At 34.2% G+C, this 22,701-nt stretch overlaps 1 protein-coding gene across 1 annotated transcript in view; it reads right to left on the bottom strand.

Annotated features, from left to right (window-relative positions):
* LOC128983120 (uncharacterized) overlaps positions 1–22,701 on the bottom strand; it is a 127,240-nt gene that overhangs the window by 49,435 nt on the left and 55,104 nt on the right. The window contains exons 5-6 of the mRNA XM_054402287.1: positions 14,509–16,856; positions 8,755–9,445 (exon numbers count right to left, since the gene is read on the bottom strand). Coding sequence (XP_054258262.1) covers positions 8,755–9,445; positions 14,509–16,856 — 3,039 coding nt within the window. The remainder of the gene's footprint in view (positions 1–8,754; positions 9,446–14,508; positions 16,857–22,701) is intronic.

Genomic DNA, 22,701 nt, shown 5'->3' with positions numbered 1-22,701 from the left:
GAGGACAATTGGATCTGTGTGTCACATTACATCCAGGGTATTCTCCGCGCCAAGAAGCTCGACCTACACCGGGATGCGGTGTAGGTCATAAAGAATCTAAATGCCAGAAACGGTGCGAGCCCTTAGGGCTTAGGTCACATGTTGGCCTGACTTGAAGTAATGTGTCAAACAATTCCAGGTCTGTGTCTAACAGAGTAGAAGGGGTTTTTTAGTGAGTAATCTGATAAATTCAGCAGTCTCACACTACAGGCTGGCTACCTGTGCTCCTGTGCTAAAAGGGTACCTCAAATAGAGACCTAACATCCAATACTATGTGGCGATTTATAAAAAGTCAACAAAAATGACGATCTTTCCATTTTGTTTGAAGGTGTAGGGGAAGATCAGCATTTTATTTTAATTTATTTTTATGGATTTATATACAATACAACTTTATATTATTTTGTTTTAAATACTAAGCTTTGAAATTAATATTATATATATGCTATACTCTTTCTACATACAGTAGAGAGTTAAAAATCCGAACCAATTGGGACCGTAGGTAGTTCAGATAAACGATTTGTTCGGATTTTCAAACATAGCCTAGAAATGCCTCATATAGACACATAATTAGGCATACAGTATTGAAAATAGAGTTCTAGGATACAGTGAATGAAATGAAAACAATGATTTTTGTACTTAGGTATTTTCGTTACATTACTGTAATTTGTTTCTTAAAAAAATATGTACATTGGAAACGAACAAAACACATACTGGCTCGGCCCGTTCACTTTTTTCCTCGCCGAGCGCCGACTGTTTTACCCGCGAAATTGTAAAACATTTGTTGTCCCTGTGCTAATTTAATATTTTAAAACTCTCAGGAGCGGTTCGGATTTTTTACTCTCTACTGTATCAATAAAGCGGTGTCATATAAAGCTGGTTATTTGTATAATACTGTACAATAATCATAATAACTTGTAAAATACATTTGGATTAGTAGTTTTCTTGAATATATAATTATAAATTAACCATTTTCATTGCTTTTGAATAAGTTTTTACCATAAAAGATACTTTGTGTTATATTATAATATTAAATCATTTATTTATTATAAATATTACAATACACAAAAACAAATACAGTCAAATCAGCTTTATTCATGAAATTATTTTGACAGTAAATACATGAACTGCGTCACAGAAAAGAAAACAAAAACAAAATTTGGTAGGCCTATATATCCTAAATGAAAAATTACAAAACATAGGTTATAACATAACGTATTTCTAATTATTTCATCTTCAAAACTCTTCTATTGAATATAGCGCCAGTCATCCTACACTCATCTCCCTCTGTTGGTTTAGTTTGTATGAGTTTAAAAAAATATGACTACAAAATCACCAAAAATGCCTTGCCACTACAGGGTTTGCCCATTGCCAGTTGGAGGGTTAAATGTAATACATTTTAGTCTTTTGTTTGGTTTTGTTGGGAACACAATACTTCAGTTGAAATAAAACTTAGATTTTCTCATTGAATGCTTTACTAACATCTTCCGTGATATCACAAATCGTAAACCACGCATTCTGACAGCGACAAATTGAAATGAACAGAACACCTCTCAATGTAACCAATCCTATATCATCCAAAAATTTCCACAAAAATGTTTTTAATCTGTGTTTGGTAGCTTCGTTCATGGTTTCATTACATAAGGCATATAAATAAATAAATTTACCACGATAGACCTATCACCAAAATTCCACAATGCTGTTCCTGCTCATGTACCGGCAATGTGGTATTTTCGTGATAGGCCTATCGTTGTAAATTATTTATTTAGTCCTATACGACCTGAATGTTTGTGTGTAATGAAACCATTGAAGAAAATCATGTTAATGTATTGTAATTCCTGGACTGGAGATGTGTATGACAATGGCATTCCACTGAAACATGTAGCACATGGCTGTTACCATTTGGAACTGCATGGCAGGTACTGTAAGCCCATAGTAGTATTAAAAAGAGTGGCAGTGGCGGCTGGTCTATAAGGACTCTGGGACGGAGTTCTCCCATTTTCAAGATAAAAGTAAAAAAAATAATAACCTACTTAAAAATAACCTGTAATCCTACATTTAATGGAACATAAACGTTAGTAGGGTCAATGTTCTTAGGACGGGTAGTAAAGGTTCCAGCAGGTTAGTCATAGGAGAGAGGAAATAAGTTAGGCTACAATTAAAATAACCCCCTCCCTATGTTTCTCCGGAGCCGGACAAAGAAAATTGGGACTATGAGGAGTGATACATTAAATAATTCTGAGGAATCTCCACCAGATGTATCTGCATTATGTGGTGTCTGCGGGATTACTGTTCCAGAGGATTTAGCCATGTGTTGTGATGGTTTTTGCCAACAGTGGCATCATGCTGAATGTATCAATATGGACAGCGAAACATATGCAGTTATCAATGATATTGCAGATCATGTTAAATGGTTTTGTAATAAATGTGATTCAAAGTTCAAACAAATGTTCAAAAAACAAGAAAAAATAGATGACAACTGTGACTGGCCTAGTGTTTTAAACATAGTTTTGACTGAACTTGAATCTAATAGCAATAATAATTTAGCATTGTGTGGGCGAATGGATGTACTTTTTGCACAGTACGAAAAATTAAGTGCTGAAGTTAAAGATCTGAGAGCATCGACTGCACTTACTCCGACTGTGGAAAAAACTTTGCATTCTGTTGAACATGGACATAGATTTGATGATACTCTATGCAAGACAATGACTGGTTCTGCTTCTGCTGTTAAACAACACACTGTCAGTGTTGACAACCAAATCAATGACAACCCTAGCCCTAGCCCTAACCTAACCTACTCAAGTGTTGTGTCTGATAGTAACAATAACTTTGTTAAGAGGCGAAAACCTGAATCTACCCATCTTAATAGTGATAATCGTGATGATGACACCTTCCACACAGTCACATACAGGAGAAAGAGGCAATTTAGGCCGAATAATCCCAATCTGAAGAATAAAACCATCATCCCTGGTGAGTCATCAAAACCCAAACCTATGTTTGGTACTAAAGTGGGTGGCGATGTTAAGCTGAAACCAGCAGAGAAAAGGATGTGGATTTTTGTGTCACGTCTGGATTCTACGGTGACCAAGGCTGATATGGAATCTTATTTGACTAGCTGCAACATAGGTAATTTTGTGTGTGAAGATGTTCGCTCCAGGTTTGATACATACAAATCCTTTAAGATAGGAGTGAAAGAAGACCTTTATGAAACAGTGTTAAGCCCGGAGTTTTGGGATGAAGGAATTCTTGTGAAAGAATATGTACCTGCGGCGCGCAGGCCACAATATGGCTGGAACCGAGCTGATTTAAACTTCAAAAATCAGTCCCTGTCGATACAAACATAGACCCTAACGTAAAAATCCTATCTTCTAAAGTCGATGCACGCTGTGTAATCAATAATTGTGAGTCGATTGATGTACTAGAGACCAGAGGACTAGGCCTATTTGATTCTTGTGGCACTAGAAACAGTGTTAGTAGTGTACAGAAGGAAAATGACCTGTTGAAGATATTCTACATTAACATTCAAGGTTTGGGAGGAAAAATTGAGGAACTTGAGGGATTCTTATCTAACTCTGACTTTGGGATGATATGTCTTAGTGAACACTGGCTCAAGGATGAACAGGTTGACCTTTGTGTTCCTGAAAATTTTGTTGTTGTGAGCAATTACTGTCGCACTATACACATCCATGGTGGTGTCTCAATTTTTCTCAGACAAAGTTTGTCTTATTCCTATAACATACTAAACGTAAGTAAATTTTGCATTGAATTACAGTTTGAAGCAACCGCAGTTGAATTATGTGACTATAATCTAGTAGTAATCTGTTTGTATAGGTCACCTAATGGCAGTCCTGATGTTTTTCTGACGCAATTAGAGAAACTGCCAAGATATTTTATGTGCCTCAAAAAGAGAATGGTTATCTGCGGTGATCTAAATGCAGAATTTGATATTACCACTAAAAAACCGACAGCTACCCAACTGGTTAATTTGTTAAGACAGTTTGATATGTATTGTACTAATACCAGTCCTACAAGGGGAACGGCTTGCCTCGATAACATCATAACAAATATAGTACCTTCGTTCTGTAACATTAGTGTCTTAAATCCATCTCTTTCAGACCATGATGCTCTACAGTTAGAAATTGATTTGCAGCCGTGTAAGTATCACAACAACTCTACAACTGCTGGTGATCATGTTATTAAGATAAGACACATAACTCCACAGGCAAGTGACTTTTTTAAACTGGCACTGAGTGAAATAGACTGTTATAATTTGTTATACATGGATCATATAATGGAAGAATTTTCTACAGCCAATGCAACTTTTGAAATCTTTTTGAACAAATTTTTGTCAATTTTTCAAGACTGTATACCATGTACTATTAAGAAAGTAGATCATAGTGATTTCAAAAAAACTACTGGAAATTCGAAGAAATGTAGGCCTATTAACAATAAATGGTATAACACTGGCCTTAAAGATATGAAAGACGACATCATGGCATTTGCTGATCTTTACAAGGGGACGAAGAATAGTGAACTTCTTGGGATTCTGCGTAACAAGAGACAAACCTACAGGAAAGCTCTGAGGGCAGCTAAGAGAAGCTACAACGCCGCAAGGATAGAACAGGCTAACAACAAATGCAGTATGGCGTGGTCAATTGTTAATGAGGCGGCAGGCAAATCTTCAAGTGTGAACAACACGGGAAACATCTCTCCGGACATCTTTAACACCTACTTCTTGACTTCGGTGGATGAGATCTGTGCGAAAGTCAGTGGTGATCCTGAGAAAGCGTTGAAGTGTTTGGAAAAATCTGTGCGTCCTACTTCCACTTGCGTATTTTCACAGGTTTCATGTGAGCAAGTTTTGAGTGTTGTGAAATCCTTAAAAATATCTGATAGCAAAGATGTGTTTGGCCTTACCAGTAAGTTACTTTTACATAGTATCGATTCAATTCTCGTTCTATTAACCTATTGTTTTAACTTATGTATTTCTGAAGGGGTCTTTCCTGAGTCTTTAAAGTTTGCTAGAGTTGTTCCTATTTTTAAAAAGGGTAACCCCAATGTACCTGCTAGCTACCGTCCTATTTCATGCATTCCTGTCTTTGCCAAAGTTTTGGAAAAAATTGTCAAACTTCAGTTATGTGATTATTTTACTGTGTACAGCCTATTCAATGACAACCAATATGGTTACAGACATGGTAGATCCACAGTGATGGCGGTTGACAGGCTTGTCGCTGAATTGTATTTAGCTTTGGAAAGTAGGTGCCTTGCTCAAATCACATTATGTGATTTGAGTAAGGCATTTGACTGTGTCTCACATGATGTTCTTTTTAAGAAACTTGAATTCTATGGTGTTAGAGATTGTGAACTAAAATTTTTCAAGTCATATTTAACAGGCAGATCTCAGTTGGTAGATATTAGGGGAAATGTTTCTAAAGTTTCAGAGGTCAAGCATGGTGTACCGCAGGGGTCAATATTGGGGCCCATTTTATTTTTGATATTGATAAATGATGTTAGCTTTAATCTGGACTGTTTTTCTACTGTATATGCAGATGATACATCATTGGTCTCTTATCATAATAACCCTGATGTACTAAGTAATATGGTCAAAGATAGTTTTGAAAGAGCTGTGTATTGGTTTACTGTCAATGGGCTTTTTATGAATGAAGAGAAAACTAAAAACATGCTTGTGTCTATGACTAATAACAGATCAAATCAAAACCTGGAAAGTAGTGTAACACTGTTGGGAATTTCTATTGATAGTAAATTGTCATGGAAGAATCATATTGAATTAGTTTGTAAAAAATTATCAAGAGTAATATGTTTATTGTGTAAGTTAAGAAAAATGTTACCTGATGTTTATTTAAAGATGGCTTATTATGCTTTCTTTGAAAGTATATTGAGGTATGGTTTGGTTGTCTGGGGTAATGGCATTGGTATCGATGATGTCTTGATATTACAGAAAAAAGCAGTTAGACTTATAACTGGTTCATCTTTCCCGGCACATTGTAGGCCTTTGTTTGTGCAAACAGGGATTTTGACTGTGATAAATCTTTACATTTATGAAGTAATAAGGCTAGTGAGAAAAGATATTGATAAATATATGTAGGTCTAGGACTGATGTTCATGACCACTTTACTAGGTTTAGGAATAAAATTGACATATCTAGATGTAGATTGACAAGAACACAAAAGTATCATCACACTCTGGGTTTAAAGCTTTACAATAAACTGCCAAACTACGTTGTAGATATTACTAGTGATAAGGTATTCTTTGAAATTCTGTATAAATGGCTCCTAGAAAACCCAATGTACCAGATTGATGAGTTTTTAAATTCTGAAATAGTTATTTGAATATGCTGTCATCCTACATAGCTTTAAATAGAAAATAGTATTAGCTTTAAAGCCTGACACTTGTTTAGACTAATTTGACGAGATCTATTGTAAACAATGTATTTACTTAATGGTCAATAAATTTCTTATTCTTATTCTTATTCTTAAAGGACGCTAGATGTTTTTGCAACAGGTAGTACGCCGGGACTCAGTAGGTATAAGTCCAAACTCCCATACAAACTGCATGGAAATATTCGACCAATCACAGCGCTGCATCAGGCTCTAATGCAACAGATATAGGGTGTTAGTGACTCCAACGTCCAAACAGTAGTCACTATTGCCACAACAAGCGCTGGGTGTAGCGAGCGATCTCTATCTGTCAACCCAATTATTTAGAGATCAGTCAAATAGTGAATACTGTAGTGTTTTGGTTTTGTGAGGTTATGTTTATCGTGCCGCACCGCCGGTATTCAAGTTGTTAATTAATTAATATACCACTGTTTCTTTAGAAGTATAGTTCAGTGCTAATAATGAACTATGAATTCGGTGAAAAAAATATCTACGAAGTATACGATTGGTGAGGTGGTAAGTTTTGAACAGAGAGTTGAGTTAAAGCTGCTACTGCTAGGCCCACCAAAACCCGATTTAGTTATAACACGATCTCAAAAATCACGATAGAGCCAATTTCTCTTGTTTATACAGGCCAATTGATTTAACGCCCCACCACTGAATGCGTATACGGACAGTTATATATAAACCAGTTTGTATCCTAAAAAGTGTCCTAAACCAATGTATAAATAACTCGTTTTTTAACTTCTAACTAAACTCCCCGGTATTAGTAACCACGCAAAAAAATCGTATGCGCCCTCCCACTACTTTAACCCACCAGCCGCCACTGAAGGGTGGTCCATAAATAATGGATCATTTTTAAACATACAGTAGAGTTTCAAAAATCCAACCGCTCCTGAGGTTTAAAAAAAATGTCATTAGCACTGAAACAACAAATGTTTTACGATTTCACAGGCAAAACAGTCAGCTTATCGGTAATGTACCGAAAATACCTAATTACAAAAACCATTGTTTTTATTTTATTTAACTGAATCCTAGAACTGCATTTTTAATACTGTAGGTCTAATTATGTGTCCATTAGGCATTTCTAGGTTATGTTTGAAAATCCAAACAAATCGGTAATCTGAACTACCTATGGTCTTTTTTTAGGCACTACTGTATGTCTATCAGCTGTTGTAATTTTACCATTGATTTTTGAGGATCATTAGGATATAGAATCAAATGTATAAATAGCATTTCTATACTTATAAAAGTCAAATACCATTCACTGACTCACTGATCACTCTATCTCAAAAACTACTAACCAAAATAACTCAGGAATTGGTATAAAGATTCTAATCAGTCTAGAATCATCATCTAATCAGCGTAGAATTTTCATAATTGTATTAAAGAACAACAAATGTCATCCCATTCGAGTAATCATGGATCATTGGACAGTACAACATTGTGCCTTTTTTTTGCATTAATGCCAATTTTAATTATAAGTGACATTTTAATGCGCTCCAGAAGGTTTTTGCCTTCAATCACCTGATAGTCTTTGATAAAACACCAGACGTAATCTAGTCACCTTGATTGAGCTTCTGTGCAACAACAAGTTTTTACTTTTTAGGGATATAAATTCAAATCAACATGTAAAATACAATGTAAACTGGTCCTTACAACACCTAAAGCAACAGAATGTATTCTTGCCGATCTTTTGGACTTTGGAGAACAGATTCCCAAACTCTTGCAAATGTTCTCATCTGTACGTACAGACTTAGACCTTCCCGGAGGTTTATTCTTGAGAACAGGTTCCTTAGTTCTTAAATTAAACACCCACCTATAGATAGTATTCTTGGAAGGAATCACACCATGACGACGGCCGTTGAAATGATTTTGAAATAACTGCTGAGTTACAATCACAGATTCGTTATTTTTTAAATAGGCATCAATGCAAAAGGCACGGTGTTGCACTGTCCAAAGATCCATTATTACTCAAACGGCATGACAGTTGTTGTTTAATACAACAATGACAGTTCTATGCGTAACAACAGCTGATTGACTTGTGTTTAAAAATGAGCCGTTATTTATGGACCAAACCCTTTTACTTGTTATACTGTTGACGATTAAAAGTTAGTTTTGAAACATATTTGACATTTTGAAAACTACCTTATAATTTAAGTTATTCATGTGTAAGCTACTGTAGTCCAAGCAAATATGACTGAATAAAGACAATTTGAATTGAATTTAAAAATACATCATGATACATGCTTGATAGAAATATCAAGTACCGGTACATCCTGATGTGACACAATTAATTTCAGATCAGTGATAAGCTTACCTGAAGCAGATACTTGACTGTATGTCTGTGGGAAGGTTTAATGGTTCCAGCGACCAACTTTCTTTTTCTCTTCCTAGCTCAGTCTTTAAAGTGTCTTCAGTGTTTAAATTGCCACTGTCAAGTTCTTCTTTAATCAATTCTGATTGCGGTCCTTGGTCAAAATGTTTGTTGTCCAATTCATGAAAGCCAGAAGAGTCACATTTTCTTACTACGCAATCAGAATTGTCCTGTTGTTTGCATGCAACCTCTTCGTTGTTGGTCACATTTGTCGTTTTGTAACGACTGTTATTCATTAAGTCTCTCACTTCTGTCGTTGTTGCATCAAAACTTGACTCACAAAGATCTATCACTTCGTGACGCAATAGATTTTCAGACATATTACATTTGAATGAACTATTTATTAGCAAACTAAACCCCTGTTTGTTTTGTTGTGTAGACAATGCACTTTCAGTGTGGATGTGAGCTGTAGAGTCTATATGATGTTGAGCTTCTGGTGTTTCATTATGATCTAAGCATGTATCAGTTTCATTTTGTGCAGACACTGTGTCCATTAGAAATGAAGGTACAGTGATATTGTTCAGAATCTCATATTCGGTAGAGCGTTCCTCTCTTGACATACATAACTGTTTGACAGGACTTTCTTCTGTGTCATTTTCAGGTTCTAATGCAGCCTCAAAACTTCTCTTTCCTCCTTAAAACAATAAAACAAATGTCAAGAACATTTTAAATTCATTTCTATATATTTAGTTTTATAGTTAAACTAGCTTACACCGTTGTGGCTTTGCTCACAAAAATGTTAATTAATATATGTGACCACTTAAGTTAATTAAAATATGAGAGAAACATATATTTGTCTTTATTAACAACATTAACTGTCCTTCTACCAGGAGCTTTGGACTGATCACTCTGAAACCTCCTTTATCAGTGTGATGCCAAATATTATTTTGGCCAGAAAACATAGGTTTACTGGTTTACATGCTTAAAAAACCTTACTTTCCAATAGTACTGTCAGAACTCTCATAACTTTTTTGGGGGTTATGTGTTATCTTAAAGTAACAGTGACATAAAACCTTGCCCCATGTTTTATTGTGGTTCTTATAACCCTCAAAGTGCCTAATCAGTTACAGGTCTACAGTGTTTATGATGTTTTAACCAAGCAGAAGTGTCTTTCCTCATATTTGGCTTCATAGTGTGCATTTCTTTACAAACAAAAAAAAACATAAAAAGCTAGTAGTTTTTACATAATCTGCTTAAAACGTGAACTGGGATTGTAGAGCAACGTACTCATCTGAAATTGCATGATAGTGCAATTTTTATTAGCCTAGGAATGGAAGTTATTTAACTTATCAAGCACTTATGATATTCTCGCAGATTTCTATACAACCGCTTGACGGATTTTGATGATTCTTTTTTTTATTTGAAGGTCATTTTGTGTAGAAGGTCGTGACAGAGCCAGAATTTTGATTTAGACCTCAGGGCTCTGACCACCGTACTTCCAAGTTCCCATGTTGTTCATATTGAGATTTTATTATTTTTTATTTATGGTTTATCAATCTAAAGGGTTGTGTGCTTGGCTAATATGGTTTTTACTACTTCTATTTGACACTACACAGCTTATTTGTGTGCGTTATTTGTGTAATTTTCTATTTTCTTCTTTCTTTTAGAAATATGCATCTTGCATTTTTAAGTTGAACAAAGTACCTACACCTTTTTGGTGGCCTTTGGACGTCTCTCCATATGGAAAAAGGTTCATGACCTCTTTATGCAATTTGAAGGCATTTGATCTATGGAAGGTATCTCAATGATTGCATCAAGTACGTCAGTACACAGATTAATCAAAGTTTTTACAGCTGTATTTATAATTTATTAAACAAAAAAATGCCTGAGCGAAGAGCGGGCCAAACAGCTAGTAAAATTTAAAAAATATTCATCTGTTCAGATGTAAACAAATCTTTCCTCCGTAAGGATAAAATGGGAACTTTAAAGGCCACTGGGGCTGAGCCCTGATTGAATTTCTTGAAAACGCTTCTTATTGCACACCTAGAGACTGATTAGAATCTTTATACCAATTCCTGAGTTATTTTGGTTAGTAGTTTTTGAGATAGAGTGATCAGTGAGTCAGTGAATGGTATTTGACTTTTATAAGTATAGAAATGCTATTTATACATTTGATTCTATATCCTAATGATCCTCAAAAAATCAATGGTAAAATTATCCACTAATTATAGCTTTACACATGATACAGTAATTAAGAGTCAAGTGAACTGCCACAAGAGTGTTAAGTTTTTTTTATATCACTGTAATCCTACCAGTTTTAAAATTTTCTTTTTCATCATAATGCAGCAAAAAAACACCATTATTTTGAATACGTGATGCGGGGGGAAGTAGCAATTTTTCTTCCTAGGGAGTAAAAATCAGCTCCTGTAATGTAAACTTCAATTGTACGCGATCGCATATATCAAAAGTATGTATCAATCCATTGTTGCATTCTTTTCAATATAGTTTGACATATAATATACACTAACCAGGGTTGCCACCATAGTGGGATGACAAAATTCATGCAGAATTCATGGTTTTCATTGGTAGTTTGAAAAAATTCATAGTCAATGTGCTCATATAGGTTGCGGCAAAAAAAAACCCCAATCTATTTTATGTAGCACACTGTTCAGCAACATGTCGTCTGAGATTGGTGGGGTTAGGCTAGTTGGAAAGCCTACACCATAGATGAAGTTATGCCATTATCTGTGGTCATAGAGCAGTGGTCACCTGAGCATTGTGCGTTTGTTATCGAGTCAAATTTAAAAAGTAATGATTCAGTCATTACAACTCAGCGGCAGTTCGGTGCATTTTTTTAAAATTACGGTGACGTCGATTCCGTCAAGTGGCACAATCATGTGGTGGACAATCAACTTTAGAACAATGGCTTCTGCGTTCAAAAAGAAGCTGACAAGTCGTCCAAAGTCAGATCAGACGTCAGACAACTAACATTCGATAGAGTCCGTGCTGCTGTGGAAAACAGTCCTCGTATGCCCGCTTGAAAACAAACATCTGCTTTAAACATGTCTGACCGCTCGGTTACACTAATTTTGAGGTTCGATCTTAATTCTTATCCCTACAGATTAATGTGTATTAATCTGTTCAATTTTGTTGATTAACCATACAGACAATCTCACCGAAACCTCTTCATGTCGGACCTTATTCAAAGAATGCATGGAAATGCCGCTGAGTTGCAATGACTGAATCATTACTTTTTTAAACGGCTCGATAACAAACACGTGTTGCTCAGGTAACCACTGCTCTATGAATACAGATAATGGCATCGTATAGGCTTTCCAACGAGCCTAACCCCACCATCCTCAGACGACCTGTCGATGAACAGTGTGCTGCGAAAAATAGATTTTTTTCTCGCACCCTGTATAATTTCAACACAATTGAGTTTTGCTGATTTCAGAAATTGATTTTTTTGTGTGTTACTATTGAATTAAACTTTTATACATGAAATCCAACTATTTCATAGTGATTTATAAATATACATTCAAAACCAAGTTGAAAACAAAACAGGTCCAGCTTTTATAAATGACAAATTGGAGAAGAATCGTAAAATATATTAAGTGTAGGTCTAATTCAGTCTTGCCACTGGAATAAAACAAAAATCTCGCTCACCCAGCCAAAAAGATCTGTTTTACCCCCCCCCCCATATGAATGTCATGAAATATCCTGTATTCTGGTTTGTCTTATTACACAATGTACTTATTGGTTTTATCACAGACTATAGACACAATTAATGGTCTATTGTCTGTGGTTTTAACCAAAAGGCTAAAAACATCAGGCGTGAGAGCCGGAAATTAAGTTTTATTGTTAGCTTGTTTTATTGTTTTATTATGTGGCCCGTTTCAATTCTGTGAATGGTCTAAGGCTTCTGTTTTTGTGGTTTAAGTCCCCTTGCCCCTTTAACCATACGCGGGGGTAGGCCACCTAATGATTTTTCATACAGTCCTTGGGAAGACTCAGCTGACATCAGCATCTAACCTAAAATGAATTGGAATGAACTAAGCAATTGTTTCTGAACGTGGAAAATTTTAAATAATTATCACCATATGGTATTCTCTCTTACTGTTTGTCTTCTTGAACTGTTTTTAAATATGAAATATTTTATATGTGGCAAATTTAATGGTACTGGTAGAATTTTTCCTGATTTTGAAAATTCATGGTCCAATGGAGAAATTCATGCATAATCCATGCCTTTTTTCATGGTCACAGGAATTCATGCATAATTCAAGCTTTTCAAGGTTTTCATGGCTGGTGGCAACCCTGCTAACACAATCATAATAGACAAACAAAATGATTGAACTTGAAATTTATCGTGGATCATTTTTAAATATTAGGCTACATATTTTCCACAAGTCACTTGATAAAAAAAAATCAATTTTTCAACTTCTACCTGAACATTACCAACTGAATAATGTGGACGGCCAAATGCAAGGTTAAAAGAGGAAGCCAACCTCTTTAAAAATCAGAACATTGATTTGATCTGAAATATAAATATCCATCCAGGAGCCTACTTATGAATATTATTTCAAATATCAAGGCATAGCCTAGTTATAAAAAGATAAACAAATATTTTTTAGGATTTTGTGGTAGAAAGGTTTAACAGTAGACTAAACCTTGCTGACGGAAATATATGAAAAAGCACAAATAAACACAAAGAATATTTTGAACTAGCTCCGAAAATTCTATGTGTTTATTTCTTGTGCATTTCAGTTCCGCATTTAGGGTTCTTACGGCCCTACACCCTTAGATGAAGCTTACTAAGAGTGATTTCAGAGCTAGGAAGTAGACATATTCAAGCTTCAGATTTTTGATCGTGCTAAATATTTAATATATCATGAACTTTTATGTAATTTGACATAACATAATCTGTCAAATATCTTCCATTTAAAATTCAAATTAACGTTATGATGGAGAGTTAAATATTATTTTTAAGTAAATGATAAAAGGATGATGAAACAAGGTACTTAATTCAAAATTAAGGACTTTTAATTTTCTTCAAAAGGCATTACTTAAAAAAAAAGTTAGGGTTGTTAAAGACTTAATATATCTCCACGGTCAAAACTTATTTGTGAACGCAGCAAAATATTGAGCATATCCCATTCTTCCGCGGTTGATGGGACATCATATTCTCCCGCAATCACATCAAAATGCTCATCACAGTATTAGAAACCTTATCATTGTCTTCTGGGATCACAGCAAAGTAGGTCTACTGCTTATCTACAAGCAAACAATACTGCTTCAAGTAGAATACTGACAATGAGATACCATCATTGCCTCCCACAAATCCCGATTACTTAACCACGGGCTCAGAAACATTATCATTGTCTTCCACAATCACAACATAAAACTGAACATTTTCTGCGGTCACGGAGACATCATTATCATCTCTCACGATTCTGGCAATATATTGAACATAGTCTTATGCGATGATTACTAAAAAGTTATCGTCGTCTCCTGCGATCACAATAATATTGCATCACTAAAAGCTCGGCGCAAAAATCAAGCCGCGTGCACAATTCCTACTATGAAATAGTTTTTTGTACGAAGCGGTGCAGCCCTCTATCCGGGCCATGGTGCATTTTCATCTATTTCTGCAGTAAGGTAAGCTACCTGTAAAACCTATCTATCACAATATCCTTTAAATCCCTGACCTAAAAACCATCTTTGCCTAAAAATGTTAAAAACAAATATTGTCATACTTACTACATCCACTAACTGCTTCTGGGTGTTGAGAGACTACTCCATGACTAATATTGCTTTCTGACTGATTTAAAATCTTACAATTTGAATTACTTTTAAGTTCAATTGAAGTATCCTTACAACTGATCTCTAGAGACGTGTTAGATGTAATAACTGAACTTTTACTACTTCCACGTGTCATTGTTATATTTTTATTACAAAAAACACTTCTGTTGGACAAATTCAAGGATGAATTTGGTGACATTTTGGAGTCAGCGGATTGATCTTTATGAATAGTACTTATTTTCTGGCTATCTTCCTCATCAAGGTTTGATAAAGGAAAAGAAAATGGTGGTTCAATAATGACATCGATACCTTTTACTTGTTCGTTACAGTTTTCAAATTCCTGAACTTGATCCACAGAGGTATTTCCTAGTGACATATTCATGACAGACTCATTCAAACAACAACTTCCTTCAGTCATAGTTTCAGGTATTGTTTCACCATCTAAACACGAATGTTCAACTTCATTTGCTTTTATTTCTATGATGTCAGTGCTGTTTGTAATAGAAGTATTTAGAGCATCGTCAATTATCATAGTTTCATTGCTAATAGGGTCTTTATTGTTAGACTCATTCTCAAAAATTAAATCCTTTTGGTAAGTAGCACATGAACGGGTTTTTTGCTCTGAGGTGCCACCTTCTATATTAGAATAATGATTAGAACCACTCATGATAATTATTATGTTTTCTTGTTCACATTCTTTTTTCAAATAACTTGAAGATTTATCATCCTCACTATAGCAGTTATCAACATTCAATAAACATAGTTTATTTTCATTTAGTTCAGTTTCACTGTCTGTGAAGGTTTTCTCTACCATTTTTAAAAGATTCTTTTCATGCTTAGAAGAATCAAGGATTTCCTTAAGATTTTCTTCTCGATCTACAGTTTTTGCTGAGGGATATACTTTTTCAACTAATGACACATTTAACTCAGATCCTAGTAGATCCTTTTTTAACTGGCCTTCAGAATTTGAGGAACTTTTGTTACTAGAATCATTTAATTTTGTGGTTTGGTGGGAATGCTTTGTTACGTGGATAGTATTATGGGGGTTATTTTGTTCATTCTCATTGACTACTGGAACATCTGTAGTAGTTGTGGTTGAAGATTGAGAAGTAGAGGTGGAGCAAAACCTTGTATCACTCAATTTCTCATCAACATTTTTAAGATCTTCACCGGACAAAAACGACGAACAGGTATCATCAGCTTTAAAACTCGGAGTGGGTATTAAATCTTCTTCATTAAATTCGGGGGCATTGTGTATGGGTTTAGTCAGGTTCATAAGATTTGTTGAATCAACAGAATACTCCAGTTTTATACTATCACTAGTTTGATGATCCATACGATTGGATATTTCGGGAAAACCTTGGTCCACACTCTCAGCCAAATCCATTTCACACACTGAATTTTTTGTCAACCCTGATTTTATTTGAGGGTCCCCAATAGTTTGTGTGAGTTCCAAAGCATCAGAGCTATTGTCTACGATTTCAGTTAAATCCATGTTTACCAAGGAATATCTAGAAGATTTCCTACGATTAGTTGACATGCCTGAAGCTACAGCACTGGTCATATCCATGTTATTAACTGAATATCGTGTGTTATTTACAGAGTATAGAACATTTTCTGTTAAACCGACATCAATACTTTTATACTTAGGAGATACAGCAGAAAACTGTGCACCTTCAACAGCCTCTGTTAGCTCCAATTCTTCTGAACCATTCAGAGATGCATTCACAGAGTGTTCATCTTTAGAAGGCTGCTCACTGAATGTAAATGGTCGGGCTGCTTCAGTCAGTTCCATTTCATTACATGAAAATCTTATTGTGCTCATAGGATTACCAATAACATTAGTAAAGTCCATTGCAACAGAAAATCTTGCAGATCTCCGATTGGGAAGTGTCTGATGAAGATTAGCTGCTTCAGTCAAATCCATTCCATTAATTGAATATCTACCAATCATGTCCATACCCGTAGAATGGCCATTTGTTTGATCAAGTACACGATGAGACCGGGCCATTTCAGATGAATCCATATCCCCAACTGAATATTTTGTATTTTGGTTGGAATATCCGGTAGCTACATTTGTTAAGTCCATTCCTAGAGAAAATCTTGTTTGTTGGTCAAAGTTTGCAGATCTGCATGAATTGGCAACCTCTGTTAGATCCATTTCGTTAACAGAGAACCTAGTTCTACAAGCTGGGTTCTCAACTAATCTGGTCAAATCCATTTCTGTGGACATTCTCAAAGTTGGAATGGACATGTTTTCTTTTTCTACCGATGACTGTACTTTGCCAGGCGTCCACCCATCAACTCTGTAACAACAAAAACACTGATATCATCATGAATATCTCCTAAAATAACCTGTATTGAAACATGTTACTGGGGCTTTTGAAAACTATCTATTGAAAAGAAAAACCTGTCTATTGATGATAGCAAGCATACCTGAATAGAAAAGAGTCCAAACTGGCACTATATATTAGGGTGGGTCGAAATAAATCAATATTTTTTTTTAGTTGTAATACCTTGGAAAAGTTGCTAAATTGTAAGACCAAAACAGGGTAAAAAAAATATAAAAATATTGGTTGTTATCTTAAAGTTTGAACAAAAAATGAAAAACTCATATTTTTCAGAAATTTTTACGATTTTAATTTTTTTTATTTTTAACATGTAATAGTTTAAAATACCATCTACAAGACAATAAGAAATTTATATTTAAATAATAGTATTGTATGTTAATATCTTAGGGTAGCGCATCGGCTGCAAATATTGCCAAAAATCAAGAAAAACGTCATTTTGTAACAGTCTTATTTAAAATATAATAATCAATATCAAAATGTAATATCGAAAATCTGTTTGTACACATTCAGATAGTAACCTAACAAAAACAACAGACAGAATTGATCTTTCGGTCGCGAATAGCAATACAAATTCACTTTAGCGCGGCACTTTCGGGTCAGTGACCTGGGCGACACTATGTGATTCCGAAGTTTAAGATTCCAAAATTGGAGATGATAATGTATTCCTGTGCTCACAAACTAAAATTTACAATTCTAGTGACAGCAACCAAGGATCATTACCTAAACTTCCAAAAAAAAGACCCATGGTAAGCAAATGAGGATGAACCTTAACTCTACTGTTTTGGTTAGCGACCGTTCCGATTGTGCTACAACTGCAATAGCCTCTATTGTTTTGCACGAAGTTGGGATAGTCACTTTTTCTGACAATTTGCAATTAAGATAATTGTTAAATAAGGCGATGGCGAGCCATTAAGCAATTGAAGTATCTGTTCACGGACCGTGTAAAGGTTATAATCGACTCTGACCTTGGAATATTCTACCCGAGTTTTATAACCAATGTTAATGCTACCTTGAATGGTTGTGTTAATTTTTTTAGTCATTATAGTGTGTTTACTTATTTTTAAATGCTCATTGGTTTGAATCATTTTACGCCTGGATAAAGCATTTTCTGACTCTTGTCCCCCTAGATTTGTTACTTAGACTATTTACTTTTAAGCCATAGCTAACTGTTGTTTTAGGGGTTTGTACCTTTATTTAACGCCTAATAATTATGTAGGTGTTCATTTATGTCATGATTTACATTTTGACTTGGTCTGAATTTTACCGATTTGGGCACAGTTTCTAATTTTATTTTCTAGCTATCAATGATTATATTTAGAAAACACCGTACTTTGTAAGGCATTATTTGAACTGAAACGCGTTTATATCTAATAATGTATTGTAATTTACATACTTGACAGGAAATTGTTATTTTAATTAATACATTAATATAATGTTTATTCTTAATAGCCTATAATCGCAGAGAGGCACAGTTTTTTTTTTTTTAAACATCGTCTATGTAAAGTTTTGTAAGGATCTAAGTAAAAACTTTGAATACCGTGAGAAGAATTCTCACAAATGAAGTTTATGTTTTGATGTTTTTTGTATTCATCCTTAGGACTATGCCAACGTCTTGCAAAACACCAGAGGCTAATTGCAGTTGTAGCACGATTGAAAAAACCATAATGATCACTAAACAATGCATTAGGCGTAGAGTAAATCCTCATTTGCCTACCATAGGTCTTTTTAGCGAATTTCCCTATAGGGAAGTAGCTATTACCGTAGGTGGCACGGTAAGACCTAGACCCGGGACCGATTTACTTTTTCATTTTGATGTCCCCAGAGGCCCTCAATAGTACAATTACATCATGCAAAACACTTACAAAAGCTGAAAAACAAAGATTGAAAACTATTAACCCTACAGCACCTAATTTAAGAGGTCAACCCAAAATGCACAAACCAAACAACCCAATAAGGCCAATCGTAAATTACCAAAACGCTCCAGGATATAAAATTTGTAAGTATCTTAACAAACAAATTCATGAATGTTTAACAAATACAACCAATTATAATGTGAAAAATTCTGAAGACCTTATAACAAAAATCAAAGATATCAAAATACCAACAGATACTATTTTTGTATCATTTGACATAACTAACATGTACACTAACATTCCAGTACAAGATACAATCAAAATTCTTAAAAATAATTTAAACCAAAATCAATTGATTACAAATCACAAAATTGATGACATAATTAAATTAACGAAAAACGTAACTAATCAAAATTATTTTCAGTATGATACTAAATTGTACAAACAATGTGATGGTCTAGCGATGGGATCACCACTTTCTGGCCTATTAGCTGACATATATTTGAATGACTTAGAAGAGAATAAGATGAACAAAAATAACCCTCACAAATAAAACATAATATATTGGCATAGATATGTAGATGACATATTATGTCTATTCAAAGGAAATGAAAAATCGTGCAATGACTTTTTATCCTATTTAAACAGAATATCTAAAAAAATAAAATTCACAATGGAAATACAAAAAGATGAAATAAATTTTCTTGACTTAACAATTGGAAAAAACAATAACAAACATTATTTTAAAATTTATAGAAAAGCCACTCAAACAGATCAGATTTTGTTATTCCTGCTGACTCAAATGCACCATGGCAACATAAAATGGCAAGCTTCAACTCTATGGTACACAGAATGTTACGAGTACCTTTAAATGAAAATAATTACAATTTGGAAAAATACATTATAAAAGACATAGCTTCAAGAAATGGATACAAAGATAGTTTAATAGATAAATTAATCAAGAAAATGAAAAATAAGAAAACCCAAAATTTAGAAAAAGAAGAGAAGAAGGAGTTTATTTGTCTTCCGTACAGTTCGATATTAAACAAACCAATCAGAAAAACATTTAAAAAAATCCAGATTCAAAATTAGCTATAGATCTAGAAACAACGCATTCAATTTAATTAATAAACTATCAAACAAGAACCCACATACAATTGACAAATATAACAAATCTGGAATATACAAGATTAAATGTCTAAATTGTCCCAAATTCTACATTGGTCAGACTGGAAGAGCATTTTCATGCAGATTCAAAGAACACATCCAAGCCGTAAAATCAAACAATCAAACATCTCAACGATCAATGTATGCAGAACATATATTAGAAAATAATCATAATTATGGCAAATTAGAAGAAGATTGTGTCAAAATTCTAAATTTTGAGAAAAAGGGAGAAAAATGGATATAAAAGAAGAATTACAAATATACCTACATTCAAAAGAACACGGAGATCAAATTCTCAATATAATGCAAAAACAAAAACAAAATCCAATTCATGAAAAAATGTGACAAATCAGAGAAGAATCTTACAGATCTACATGTTAAAAAATATACCTAACCATTTAATCAAAATTTTACTATGAATTAAAAACATATGTTATTAACTATTTATTTATTTTAATTGTTTACATACTTTCATAACACTCATACTGTGATCATGGCCTTAGTGCCGAAATACGTATCAGTTTAAATGAAAAATGAATTTCAGGGTACTCTGGTTTTTATTATTTTGCTTATTAATATATAGACTTATATATATATATATATATATACACGTCCGTGAACGCGATAACTTGAGTAATTTTTGTCCGATTTTGATGAAATTTGGTTTAAAGGTGTAAAGCGGGATAAACTTGAATGAGTTCGCGAACCAGCACGATTGGACCATGGGAACGGGGCTTTACGGGGGGTTTTATGGGGTAAAAATTGGTTTTTCTCACTTTTGACCCTCAAAACACAAAATTTCCCAATTTCTCATAAGACCTTTTTAAAGAGCTTAACCCTCCGAGTGTCACTCGTCGAAAAATCGACGCGCGACACACGCGTCGATTTTTCGACGCGCGAACATCGTTTACGGCGAAGGCTCTATGACTGACTGAATCGGATTGAACTGGATCGAGTTAGGTATCGTTCTTCTCGTTATATTCTAAGCTTTCTCCAGAGGTCTGTCTCAGCGCTGTATGTTCTCCGAGCCGATCGTAATTGTAGCAGACAGCTGACGTGCGTATTTGTAAATAGCTAGGTTACCCTCGGACCGATGACTGATGTGTTTTATTACGTTTATCATTGTTTTAGTGTTAAAAATCAAAAGTAGTGATATACGTGGTGCATTATAAGAAGATTTAAGTGATTTTGAAGGGCTGGTTGATAATCCTGAAGAAGTAGGTAGTGATATTGATGTAAATTATCAGCCAGATTCCTAGCTATGGTTAGGCTATGCATTCTTAGCTAAACGCTATGTACTGAAATCTGTTTTTTGCCCATAACTTATTTATTTGCAAATCTACTTCCTTATATTATTATATATTTGTAATCCTTATAAAATTTAGAACAAAGTGGCTATTTTCAAATATTTATAGGCCTATAATTTATCCAATTTCATTGAGCGCGAACTTATTTTATTTTTTTTTCCCAATTTTTTTTTTACCTAAAAAATTTTTTTGAAACAAATGTTCCTTATGTTATATGTATAATATTGAAGCCCATGATTTTCCAAACAAAATGACCTATTAAAACTATCAAACATAATACCAGTCTTTAAAAAGGGTGACCCAAAAGATATATCCAACTACAGACCTATTTCTTTATTGCCTAGTTTCTCAAAAATATTTGAGAAAGTCGTCTTCAATAGATTGTGTGATCATTTTGAAACATCCCAAATTTTGGATACATGTCAGTTTGGATTCCGGAAGGGACGGAGTACGACAGATGCAATCTTTAGCTTTATGGGGGAGACCCTTATAGAGAGTGGGGGAAGACCCCTGTTGGAGCAGTACATGTGTGTGTCTTTCTGTTGAATAATTGTGCTTTATCAGTGGTTTTAGCAATTTTCTAAAGTTATAATTGATACCAAAGTGTGAAGTAAGTTTTGCTTTTCAAGATTATTATTGGATAGGTGTCTAAAATTATACCATCGTGTGACATTTTAATGATTAAAAGTATAAAATTTGGGTAACTACCTGCAAGAGTAGATGTTGAGAGATAAGACGGGGTAGATAAGGAATCAGAGCCCAATGGAGTGAGTCAACTGACCTTTGACCAGCTGATATCTAGAGCCAACTCATTCCCTCTTTCTCTACTGTTTCTATGCACTATCTGTCTGTGTTTGCTATCTAAAAATACTCTCTTTGCTTTTCTGTTTATATAAAATATTTTACTATTCAATAAAAAATTAAATTTATTTTGTTTTATATGTGAAAATCAGACAATCAAATGGAACCAAATGTTACAAAGTTTACATAATTTTACCTAATTACTATCTGCTGCAATAAATTTATTTTAATATTTTGAAAGCAAGACTCAATTGGAAATCATATTTGAATTGAACTAATATATTTTATTGATATACAATTTAATCAATCAATTATCAACACATTGTAAACTATTATAAATATATATGAATTAATTTTCGTATTATCAATTAATTTTGTATGTAATATTGGCACAATGGAATCCAAGTTTCAAATAAATGATTTGGTTATTGTGAAATTAAGAGGCCATCCCCACTGGCCAGCTATCATTGATAAAATAGAAGTGAAAGGGAAATCACATATATTTAAGGTGACCTTCTTTGGAACTAGAGAAACTAGTGTGTGTAGGTGTGGTGAATTGAGTAGCTACACCGAGCACAAGCACATTTTCTTCAATGGGAAAAAAATTAATGATAATCTAAAATTGGCAATAAAGGAAATTGACGAAGAAATAAGAAAAAGGTCAAAGACTAA

Source organism: Macrosteles quadrilineatus, unplaced genomic scaffold (assembly GCF_028750875.1).
Source record: "Macrosteles quadrilineatus isolate MER2022 unplaced genomic scaffold, UCM_ALF_1.0 Scaffold_1__1_contigs__length_201487025, whole genome shotgun sequence".
In the NCBI taxonomy this organism is placed as follows: Eukaryota; Metazoa; Arthropoda; class Insecta; order Hemiptera; family Cicadellidae; genus Macrosteles; species Macrosteles quadrilineatus.
The sequence above is the reverse complement of the archived record's forward strand: the minus strand, read 5'-3'. Positions and strand labels throughout refer to the sequence as shown.